This window comes from Bos javanicus, chromosome 12 (assembly GCF_032452875.1).
Source record: "Bos javanicus breed banteng chromosome 12, ARS-OSU_banteng_1.0, whole genome shotgun sequence".
In the NCBI taxonomy this organism is placed as follows: Eukaryota; Metazoa; Chordata; class Mammalia; order Artiodactyla; family Bovidae; genus Bos; species Bos javanicus.
The window spans coordinates 29,712,514-29,724,871 of record NC_083879.1 but is presented as its reverse complement, the minus strand read 5'-3'; the positions used below and the strand labels follow the sequence as shown (position 1 = coordinate 29,724,871).

The 12,358-nt window shown below is 43.1% G+C and overlaps 1 protein-coding gene across 2 annotated transcripts in view; it reads left to right on the top strand.

The window, feature by feature from the left end:
- The window catches only part of B3GLCT (beta 3-glucosyltransferase), a 120,884-nt gene that overhangs the window by 60,954 nt on the left and 47,572 nt on the right, over window positions 1–12,358 (top strand). For both annotated transcript variants that reach the window (XM_061434833.1, XM_061434832.1), the window contains exon 8: window positions 7,160–7,223. In XM_061434833.1, coding sequence (XP_061290817.1) covers window positions 7,160–7,223 — 64 coding nt within the window. The remainder of the gene's footprint in view (window positions 1–7,159; window positions 7,224–12,358) is intronic.

Below are 12,358 nucleotides of genomic sequence, written 5' to 3'. Positions count from 1 at the left end.
AGAAGGTAAATTGTAATTCAGGGGAAATATGGCTGTTGACAGCCCTCTTAACCTAAATAATTCAGATTATTTGTGAGTTTTTGTTCTTTCAGGAATGGAGAGTTGATAATGCAAATGTGGTTTTTATTTCTACAAAGATTAAAGTGTTTCTATTATTTCTTAGACTAAGTGCCCTGTTTCTAGGGGTTGGAGCCCTGAAAAGCTTTTTAGCCCATTGTAGATGTAGAAGGTTGGAGAAGGCAATGGCAGCCCACTCCAGTGTTCTTGCCTGGAGAATCCCATGGACGGAGGAGCCATGGGGTACAGTCCATGGGGTCACAAAGAGTCGGACATGACTGAACAACTTCACTTTCACTTTTCACTTTAGTGCATTGGAGAAGGAAATGGCAACCCACTCCAGTGTTCTTGCCTGGAGAATGCTATGGACAGAGGAGCCTGGCAGGCCTTGGTCCATAGAGTCTTCAAAGAGTAGACGCGACTGAAGCAACTTTACATAAATGCACAACTAGAGACTAAGGATTAGCATACTCCACGGTTAGAGGCTCCAGGGGATCTTCCCGGCCCGGGGATTGAACCCGGGTCTCTTAGGCCCTGCACCTGGGATGTGTCTAGTTGGATCCTATCCGGTTAAAGTTGATGGGGACAACTTAAGGCGCCTACAACCTCTGGACCATAAACAGCTGCCAGGGAACTTTAGGGCATCAGTTGGGACCAAACTAACTCTGACTCTGGAGACCTCTTTATTGACCTAAAAAATTAATCAAAATCAGAATTCTCTTAGAAGGCTCTGTCTTGTGTGGTTAGTCAACAGCGCCCACTGCAGGAGTGTTTATTCTCCGTGTCTCCTTTCCTTGACTGATGACTCAGTAGGTAGGGCAACGATTTATAGTTACTTATGAATTTCTTCTGCTCAGTTCAGTTCAATCACTCAGTCGTGTCTGACTCTTTGTGACCCCATGGACTGCAGCACACCAGGCCTCCCTGTCCATTACCAACTCCCAGAGTTTACTCAAACTCATGTCCATTGAGTTGGTGATGCCATCCAACCATCTCATCCTCTGTCATCCTCTTCTCTTCCTGCCTTCAATCTTTCCCAGCATCAGTCTTTTCAAATGACTCAGCTCTTTGCATCAGGTGGCCAAAGTATTGGCGTTTCAGCTTCAACATCAGTCCTTCCAATGAACATTCAGGACTGATTTCCTTTAGGTTGGATCTCCTTGCAGTCCAAGGGACTCTCAAGAGTCTTCTCCAACACCACAGTTCAAAAGCATCAATTCTTCTGTGCTCAGCTTTCTTCACAGTCCAACTCTCACATCCATACATGACTACTGGACAAACCGTAGACTTGACTAGACAGACCTTTGTTGACAAAGTAATGTCTCTGCTTTTTAATACGCTGTCTAGGTTGGTCATAACTTTTCTTCCAAGGAGTAAGCATCTTTTAATTTCATGGCTGCAGTCGCCATCTGCAGTGACTTTGGAGCCCCCAGAAATAAAGTCTGCTACTGTTTCCACTGTTTCCCCATCCATTTGCCATGAAGTGATGGGACCAGATGCCATGATCTTTGTTTTCTGAATGTTGAACTTTAAGCCAACTTTTTCACTTTCCTCTTTCACTTTCATCAAGAGGCTTTTTAGTTCTTTACTTTCTTCCATAAGGGTGGTATTACCTTCATATCTGAGGTTATTGATATTTCTCCCAGCAGTCTTAATTCCAGCTTGTGCTTCTTCCAGCCCAGCTTTTCTCATGATGTACTCGGCACATAAGTTAAATAAGCAGGGTGACAATATAGAGCCTTGACGTACTCCTTTTCCTATTTGGAACCAGTCTGTTGTTCCATGTCCAGTTCTAACTGTTGCTTCCTGACCTGCATACAGATTTCTCAAGAGGCAGGTCAGGTGGTCTGGTATTCTCATCTCTTTCAGAATTTTCCACAGTTTATTGTGATCCACACAGTCAAAGGCTTTGGCATAGTCAATAAGCAGAAATAGATGTTTTTCTGAAACTCTCTTGCTTTTTCAATGATCTAGCGGGTGTTGGCAATTTGATCTCTGGTTCTACCTTTTCTAAAAACAGCTTGAACATCTGAAAGTTCACGGTTCACGTACTGTTGAAGCCTGGCTTGGAGAATTTTGAGCATTACTTTTCTAGAGTGTGAGATGAGTGCAATTGTGCGGTAGTTTGAGCATTCTTTGGCATTGCCCTTCTTTGGGATTGGAATGAAAACTGACCTTTCCGGTCCTGTGGCCACTGCTGAGTTTTCCAAATTTGCTGGCATATTGAGTGCAGCACTTTCACAGCATCATCTTTTAGGATTTGAAATAGCTCAACTGGAATTCCATCACCTCCACTAGCTTTGTTCGTAGTGATGCATCCTAAGGCCCACTTGACTTCACATACCAGGGTGTCTGGCTCTAGGTCAGTGATCACACCATCATGATTATCTGGGTCATGAAGATCTTTTTTGTACAGTTCTTCTGTGTATTCTTGCCACCTCTTCTTAGTATCTTCTGCTTCTGTTAGGTCCATACCATTTCTGTCCTTTATTGAGCCCATCTTTGCATGACATGTTCCCTTGGTATCTCTAATTTTCTTGAAGAGATCTCTAGTCTTTCTCATTCTGTTTTTTTTCCTCTATTTCTTTGCACCGATCACTGAGGAAGGCCTTATCTCTCCTTGCTGTTCTTTGGAACTCTACATTCAAATGGGTATATCTTTCCTTTTCTCCTTTGCTTTTGGCTTCTCTTCTTTTCACAGCTATTTGTAAGGCCTCCTCAGACAGCCATTTTTGCATTTCTTTTTCTAGGGGATGGTCTTGATTCCTGCCTCCTGTACGATGTCACGAACCTCCATCCATAGTTTATCAGGGACTGTGTCTATCAGATCTAATCCCTTAAATCTATTTCTCACTTCTACTGTATAAGCATAAGGGATTCAATTTAGGTCATTTCTGAATGATCTAGTGGTTTTCCCTACTTTCTTCAATTTAAGTCTGAATTTAGCAATAAGGAGTTCATGATCTGAGCCACAATCAGCTTCCAGTCTTGTTTTTGCTGACTGTATAGAGCTTCTCCTTCTTTGGCTGCAAAGAAAATAATCAATCTAATTTTGGTGTCAACCATCTGGTGATGTCCAGGTGTAGAGTCTTCTCTTGTGTTGTTGGAAGAGGGTGTTTGCTATGACCAGTCCGTTCTCTTGGCAGAACTCTATTAGCCTTTGCCCTGCTTCATTCTGTACACCAAGGCCAAATTTGCCTGTTACTCCAGGAGTTTCTTGATTTCCTACTTTTTCATTCCAGTCCCCTATAATGAAAAGGACATCTTTTTTGGGTGTTAATTCTAGAAGGTCTTGTAGGTCTACATAGAACTGTTCAACTTCAGCTTCTTCAGCGTTACTGGTTGGGGCATAGACTTGGATTACCGTGATACTGAATGGTTTGCCTTGGAAACGAACAGAGATCGTTCTGTTGTTTTTGAGACTGCATCCAAATACTGCATTTTGGACTGTTGTTGACTATGATGGCTACTCCATTTCTTCTAAGGGATTCTTGTCCACGGTAGTAGATATAATGGTCATCTGAGTTAAATTCACCCATTGCAGTCCATTTTAGTTTGCTGATTCTTAAAAAGTCAATGTTTACTCTTGCCATCTGTTTGATCGCTTCCAATTTGTCTTGATTCGTGGATGTAACATTCCAGGTTCCTATAGCAATATTGTTCTTTACAGCATTGGATCTTGCTTCTATCACCAGTCACATCCATAACTGAGTGTTGTTTTTGCTTTGGCTCCGTCTCTTCATTCTTTCTGGAGTTATTTCTTCACTGATCTCTAGTAGCATATTGGGCACCTACCGTCCTGGGGAGTTCATCTTTCAGTGTCCTATCTTTTTGCCTTTTCATACTGTTCACGAGGTTCTCAAGGTAAGAATACTGAAGTGGTTTGCCATTCCCTTCTCCAGTGGACCACATTTTGTCATTTCTTCTACTCAAGTCACCAGAGAAAATGGTTACTTAAAACATCTCATGATACTCACTTTCTTAAGCTTTCTCATCAGAAATGCTTCCTCACTGGAAATATACTCTGCATCAGTTGAGTCGTTTGCTCAGTCGTGTCTGACTCTTTGTGACCCCATGGACTGCAGCAGGCCAGGCTTCCCCGTCCATCACCAACTCCCAGAGCTTGCTCAAACTCATGTCCATCGAGTCGGTGATGCCATCCAACCATCTCATCCTCTGTTGTCCCCTTCTCCTCCTGTCTTCAGTCTTTCCCAGCATTCAGGGTCTTTACTGGTGAGTCAGTTCTTTGCATTAGTGAATGTTGAATTAACACTTTCCAATGTTTCCGGTGATCCATCTAATGTGTTTTCCTAACCCTAACATCAATTTTTAAAAATTGCATTTTTGGATAAATGCTTGTTAATTTTCAATAAGGTGATTTCTTCAAATAAGTGTTACTACAGAACACAGTTACTGGTTTCTTCTGTTGTTTTTCTACCTGCAAACCTTATCTTGATTTCCTCCAATATCTTACTCTGCTGACTATCTCACAAGTGGAATTAGAAAAGTCAGTAGGAAGTTTTCCTAATACAGGATTGAGGGGTTCGCCGTTTGTTGCAGGTTTCCAGTCTAGCTTCTTGTATGCTTAGAACTGAAAGCTGAATGTCGAATGTCTTATTTGCCGGGAACTGAATATTTAATGAAGAAATATTTTCATGAAATAATTGGGATTTCTGGCCTTGCTGGTTCCTGAAATTCGCATTTGAAAAGCCCTCGAGTATAGCCCTTGGTTGTGTGTAGAAGAATGACACCTGGGCCCCATCGCTGGGACTTGCCTCTTCAGTTAGGTGAATTCCCCCTGCGCACGTTTAGAGCTGGGACTCCTTTGCGAGATGACTGGGTTAGGCTGTGAGCATCCCATGCGGCTGACTCATCCAGGGGAAGTTCATGATATTGATTAACCATCACTGGTTCTGGCAGAGTCCATGGGTTGCTAAAGGCAGCCACTTACAGATGCCAGCGTACACACTGATCTGTCTCCAGTCAATCAGTGCTCATCTTAAAGAGAGTCTCTCAGTGGCTGTCGCTTTCTGTCCTTCTCTGGTTTTCCTCAAAGGAAAATGTACAAGAACTGAATGAGAAAGAAACTTGGAAAGTCAGGAGTAGAGAGCCTGTTTAGGGTGGCAGTTCAGAGGTGTTTATTAAGGGGCAGGGGTTGCATGGCCGTCTGACACTGGCATCTGATCACAGCCCCTGTTTCTTGCCTGTGGTGGTAAGCTCAGGTATGACTTGTTTTTGGTCTTTGGAGTCTGAATATGGTCTGATCAGATTTTGAAGGCACTTGTCATGAGTCCAGATTCCAAAGTTAACTTGAAAGAGTTTATTTATAAAAACTGGCTCCAACCAAGCAGAATTCGAGCTGGGCAAGATTCCGTGCCAGGGCAGGTTTTTTCCTCTTAATATATATCAGAAATGTACTGAGAATGCAGTCTCTTTATGTAACATCCTCACCCACTCCTGCTCATGGTCCGTGCGCAGATATCCAGCAGGAATGTGACAGAGATTCTTTCGGGCTTTTTTAGGGCTGTTGGCCGTCAAGCCACATTCATATCAGCCGTAAAAACCAGTGCTTTATAACTAAACGTAAATTACAACCTGTGTCTTCCTCCTTTATCTCTGTATGACACAGGGCATCTAAAGCCTGTGCCCTGTGACAGCCCAGAGGGATGCGGTGGGGAGGGAGGTGGGGGGGTTCAGGATTGAGGGGACACATGTATGCCTGTGGCCAATTCATGTTGATACATGGCAAAAACTAGCACAATATTATATTTATCCTCCAGTTAAAATAAAATTTCTTAAAAAAGAAATATTTGTGCTTCAGCCAGGCTGAAAACTCAGTAAGGACTTCGGGAATTTGTTACTACTTTTCTTTTTAAAATCACTGTGATTTCTTTGCAGTTAAAACATTTATTAAGTGAAAGTGTTAGTCGCTTAGTCATGTCCAACTCTTTGCGACTTCATGGACTGTAGCCCGCCAGGCTCCTCTGTCCATGGGATTTTCCAGGCAAGAATACCGGAGTGGGTTGCCATGCCCTCCTCCAGGGGATCTTCCCAAACCAGGGATCGAGCCCGGGTCTCCTGTGTTATAGGCAGATTCTTTAGCATCTGAGCCACCAGGGAATATTTATTAGGAGGTTTGTAGTTGAAATGAGGGGTCCTGCCTCTAGTCCTGTAACAAGCATAGAACCGTGTGGCATCTGAGTGTTCTTGGTAAGTGTGTAATTCTCTCTCTCAGCTTGGAATCAAGGAACACACTGGTATTTGCTCTCACCCATCCAGGCTGCTCACTGAGCACTGGGTTTGGGGGGCAGTGGGCCGCGTTGGGGTGCACAGCAGGAGCCGTGTAGAGGGTGTTGTGGGGCTGCTGTGAGTGATGGATCAATGGGCTGTGCTTCCCACTCTGGGAGCAGAGGAAGCTTCTGTTTAGTCTTGAGGGAAAGTCTGGAAGCCCTTGAATTTGGTCTTAAAGAAAAGGCTGTCAGGTGAAGGTTGGGTCGGGGTGAACTGGGCCAGGGGTGTGCTCTGGGGGTGGCAGGAGGGTGCTGAGGAGCCAGGGATTCTAGAGCCTGGTGGGGTTTGGGGCATTATTCTGTGTTGAAAAGAGCCATTAATAATTTTTTGAAGCAAGAAAATAACCTGAAACTGTTATTCTTTCCTGAAACCATCTGCTCTCTCCCCCTGAAAACTCCACAAACTGTAGTTCATTAGGGTCATTAAAAACAGGAGACTGAAACGCAGCAACTTGTGTTTCCTTGTCGTGCAAGCTTCTTTGCTTTTCCTTTCTGTATTCAGTCAAGGATTATCAAGAGTTCACACCCTTGATGGCTTTTTGAAAGACATTATTGTGTCGTATTGTGTTTTATGTTACTTTCCAGGTGTTCATACAGTGAAACCTATGTTTGCAACAGGTCTTTACCTTCATTTCCTGGTGCACAAATAATTCTGTTTCCATAGTCCTTTGCTTTAAGGAAATGAAAGTCTTACTTTTACCTTAAAATTTCTACTTTTGTTTTCAAATATTAGAAAGTCTCAAGAATGTATTATTCTTGTTTGATGCCTGTTTTGGTTTTTAAAAAACCTCACATTATCTCTTATTTTCTAGGCTTACAAAGAGATTAAAGAGTGAATCCCTGAAATCTGACTTCACGATAGATTTAAAACATGAGGTGGGTCATGAATTTGTTTGGTTAAAAGTCTTTGTAATCAAGAAACTGTGTCTTTTTAAATGGTAATAAGATCATACACATTGATAATTACCTTAAACATAAATAGGTTTAATTCTCCAACCAGAAGACAAAGGCTGGCAGATGAAAACCCCTGCATCTTTGCACTTCCACTTAGCACATCACTCCACTTAACCCCCCAAACTGTAGGTAATTATTTTATAGTGTTAGGTTAATTATATTTCCATTATGGCTTTTAATTGTAATTATTTTTTGTCTGGCTATTCATTGTGAAAACTGATAAACATCTTTTACTTTTGTGATTATGTAATATTATTCACTTAATACCATTATATTATGATTGATTAACAGAAAATAGTAGAATTCTATATTACTAAAGTGAAAGTGTTAGTCACTTAGTTGTGTCTGACTCTTTGCGACCCCATGGACTGTAGCCCACCAGGCTCCTCTGTCCATGGGATTTTCCAGGCAAGAGTACTGGGGTGGGTTGCCTTCTCCCCTGGAGAAGGATCTTCCCGATCTAGGGATCAAACCTAGGTCTCTTGCATTGCAGGTGGGTTCTTTACTTCCTGAGCCACCAGGGAAGCCAGAGGTGAATGTTTAAAAAACTTGCCAAAATGTCATTAAAATACCTCTGGTCTAATTTGGTGCTTTGGTTGCTCTTACGCCGCCATCGTGTTCCTGTGCTGGCGCCCTACAGCAGGATGGAGCCATCTGGTCCCCTGGCACTTGGTGGACACTGGTCGGTAGGGATCCTGAGGCAGGTGGCAGGCGTGCCATCGTGAATCCAGTAATCTCTGATCATCTCTCTGTGCAGCTTATTCGTGGGTACATCTGATGGCCAACCCTCCTTTCCCTCCAGAGAATTCTGACTCTCAGGACATTGGGGTCAGTCATGACACATAACTCAATCCAGCAGCACTGGCAGCCTGCCAGGAGCAGAAAGGGCACTCGAAGGATTTTCATTTCAGGGGTGTTTTTAAATTATGAAAATACATGTCAGAAATCATTCTTTTCCATGAGAGGGAGGGAATGACTGGTTGAAAGCCAGGGTCTGTCTAGATTTTTAATGAATAATCAGCTCAGGTATAGATCCCCAGGTTTGGGAGCTTATGGAACATTAAATAACACACATAAAAAGAAAAAAAAGCTCTTAACATACCTGAAAGGTATAACCATCAGTCAGAATATCTGTGTTTAAGAGAGAGAGCTTGACTGGTTGCCTGGTGTCTCCCCAAGAGGACCCCGCTTCATTCTCACCAGAGTGAATAGCTTTCTTGAGTCCTCTCCCTTGCCCCCTTTTCTTCATCATTTTATAATGTAGGAATGTGTCTCTGAATATATACTGTGTAGTTTTGCGTCCTTCTGGGCTTCATATAAGCAGAACTGTACCATGAATATGATTATAATTTGATTTGAAACTCATCTGTGTTGCTGTGTGCAGCTGTAATGAGTTTATCCTCACTGTCTGCAGCAGCCTGTCTCAGGACTATCCCATGGTGCCTTTGCCCAGCCTCCTGGTAGTGGGCCTCTGGGTCACTCCTGGCTTTTTGCTATTACAGTCACTGCTTCTGTGAACACTTTTTACACATGTCATGGTGATCATCTGTAAGAGTTTCTCTATAGCAGAAGCTTTTAGATTGTTTTGTGACTGGGACTCACTTTAAAAATACGTTTTTCACTGTGACTCAGTGTACTTGTGTGTTGTTCTTGTGTTTCGTTATTGATTTCCAGCTTAGCACGACTGGTCTGTATAACAGTCATTTGAAATATTTTTAGGCTTAGCTCTAAGACCGGATTCATGTTCAGTTTTTACAAATGGAGAAAAGGATAAATGTGCTCTGATTGGAGGGTATATTAGTCTCTTCATATCTACTGGGGCTTCCCTGGTGGCTGAGATGGTAAAGAATCCACCGGCAATGCAGGAGACCTGGGTTTGACCGCTGGTTCAATAAGATCCCCTGGAGGAGGGCATGGCTGCCCACTCCAGTATTCTTGCCTGGAGAATCCCATGGACAGAGGAGCCTGGCAGGCTAGAGTCCATGGGGTTGCAAAGAGTTGGACACGACTGAGTGACTCACACTTTCACTTATATCTGTTAAAGAAGAAATAGATACATCAGTTAATCTTGTGTGCTTTTCACATATCTCCTCCCTCTCTCCCTTCCTCCTTTTTTTTGTTTGGTTTGCTTGATACGTCATCTACTAAGGGAGGGTATGAAACGCCTCCCTCTGAGTGGCGACAGTGTCTCCTTGTGGAGCTGCCAGCTCTTGCTGTTTATAGTCTGGGGCCATGTCAGTAAGAAGCATGCGGGTTTAGACTTGTCATGTTCTCTTGGTAAAGTTTTCTTTATCTCTAGGAATGCTTGTTGCCTCAGTGTTCATCTGTTGACAGGAACACTTCCATACTAGCTTTCGTTTGGTGTTTGCCTCATAAGTGTTTTTCATCTTTTTTCTTTCAGTACTTCCATGTCCTCATCTTTTGTTGTGTTTCTCTTGAAGAGGATATGCTTATCTTTTTCTCCCAGTTTGACAACCTTTGTCTTCAAACCATGTAGCAAATTTACATTGACATTTTTCAGATTTGTTGTCTGTCGCTTAGTCGTGACTGACTCTTTTGTGACCCTGTAGACTGTAGCCCACCAGGCTCCTCTATCCATTGGATTTTGCAGGCAAGATTATGCGATGGGTTGCCATTCCCTGCTCCAGGGGATCTTCCCGACCGGGGATCGAGCCCATGTTTCCTGCTTTGCACCTTCGTTCCCCCTCCCATTTTTCTCTTTCTAACCCTAACCCTTTTGGAAGTTCAGTCTCCATGTCTGTTTCTTAATGGTTATTTTAAACATTTTAACATGTATGCTTAACCTTGTTGTTTAGTCATTAAGTCTTGTCTGACTCTTTGCCACACCATGGGCTGCCACACGCCAGGCTCCTCTGTTCTCCACTGTTTACCGGAGTTTGCTCAAATTCAAGTCCATTGAACTGGTGATGCTTACCTAACCATGGCTAATTAATCAATATCCTGAAAATTTAAGGACCTGAGAACATATCCCTCTCTCAGTTTGATGCTCTTTTGTCCAGTAGCTTTGTTCTGTCGTTCCTTTTAAATCTGCAGCTCGGATGTTGTCCTTACTTTATGCGGTTACCATTTGCATTAACTTAAACCCTGTATTTCTTCACTCTTTTGTTTTGCTTCTGGACCCTGCTAATGGAGATCATTGTTATTCTTCCTGAAGTATATCATTCAGAATTTCCTTTTTAGTGGGGTGGCAAATTCTCAGGTTTCCCTTTAAAGATACTTTGTTTCAACTTTGTTCTTGAGACATAATCACATTGTGTATTCGAGTCCGGGTTGTGAGACTTTTCTCATCACAGCAGTGCCGCTCCCCTGTGCCCTTTCTTCTGTTACTGCTGTTGTGTTGGGTGATAAGCCATCACTCACACGTGGGTCCTTTGTAGCGAGTCTGCTGTTTCTCTGGCTGCTTTTAAGATTGATCTTTGTCTTTGGTGTTCTGCGGTTTTCACTTGTTCAATCACTCAGTCGTGTCTGGCTCTTTGCGACCCCGTGGACTGCAGCACGCCACTCTTCCCATCTTTCACTGCCTCCCAGAGCTCACTCAAACTCATGTCTGTTGAGTCAGTGATGCCATCCAACCATCTCATTCTCTGTCACCCGCTTCTCCTCCTGTCCTCAATCTTTCCCAGCATCAGGGTCTTTTCCAATGAGTCAGCTCTTCACATCAGGTGGCCAAAGTATTGGAACTCCAGCTTCAACAACAGTCCTCCCAATGAATATTCAGGGTTGATTTCCTTTTGGATTTCCTTATTTAATCGTCTTGCTGTCCAGGGGACTCTCAGGAGTCTTCTCCAGCACCAGAGTTTGAAAGCATTAATTCTTTGGTGCTCAGCCTTCCTTATGGTCCAACTGTCACATCCATACATGACTACTGGAAAAATCATAGCTTTTACTGGATGGACCTTTGTTGGCAAAGTAATATCTCTGCTTTTTAATACTGTCTAGGTTTGTCGTAGCTTTTCTTCCAAGGAGCAGTTTCACTATGGTGTGTGTGTGTGTGTATGTATAGAGAGTTTCCCTGGTGGCTCAGACGGTAAAGAATCTGCCTGCAATGTAGGAGACCCAGGTTCAATCCCTGGGTCTGAAAGATCCCCTGGAGAAGGGAATAGATACCCACTGCAGTAGTCTTGTCTGGAGAATTCCATGGACAGAAGAGCCTGGCAGGCTGCAGTCCATGGGGTCACAAAGAGTCAGACATGACTGAGCGACTAACATATACACACACACATGCACACACATACACCATATACTTTATTTTCTTGGGCTCCAAAATCACTGCAGATGGTGAATGCAGCCATGAAATTCAAAGACACTTGCTGCTTGGAAGGAAAGCTATGAAAAACCTAGACAGCATATTAAAAAGCAGAGACATTACTTTGCCAACAAAGGTCCATCCAATCAAAGGTATGGTTTTTCTAGTAGTCATGTATAGATGTGAGAGTTGGGCCATAAAGGCTGAGTGCTGGAGAAATGATGCTCTTGAACTGTGGTGTTGGAGAAGATTCTTGAGAGTCCCTTGGACTGCAAGGAGATTAAACCAGTCAGTCCTAAAGGAAATCAACCCTGAATATTCATTGGAAGGACTGATGCTGAAACTGAAGCTCCAGTACTTTGGCCACCTGATGCAAAGAGCCTACTCATTGGAAAAGACCCCTGGGAAAAATAGAAGGCAGGAGGAGAAGGGGACGACAGAGGATGAGATGGTTGGATGGCATCACTGACTCAATGGACATGAGTCTGAACAAGCTCTGGGAGACAATGAAGGATGGGGAAGCCTGGCGTGCTCCAGTTGCAGAGTTGGACATGACAAGCGACTGAACAGCAACACCAGTGTCTAGACGCAGACTATTTTTTTTCTCCTCTTACTTAGTATTCATTGGACCTTTCTATAATAGAATTGTTAAGCAATTAAAAAAAATTCTCAGCCACTGTCTTTTCAACTATTTTCTCCTCCCCTCTGTTACTCTTTCTGGAACTTTAGATATATGCTAGAGGTTTGCACTTCTCTTTCATGTTCCCCATCTCTGTTTCTTGCTGAGATA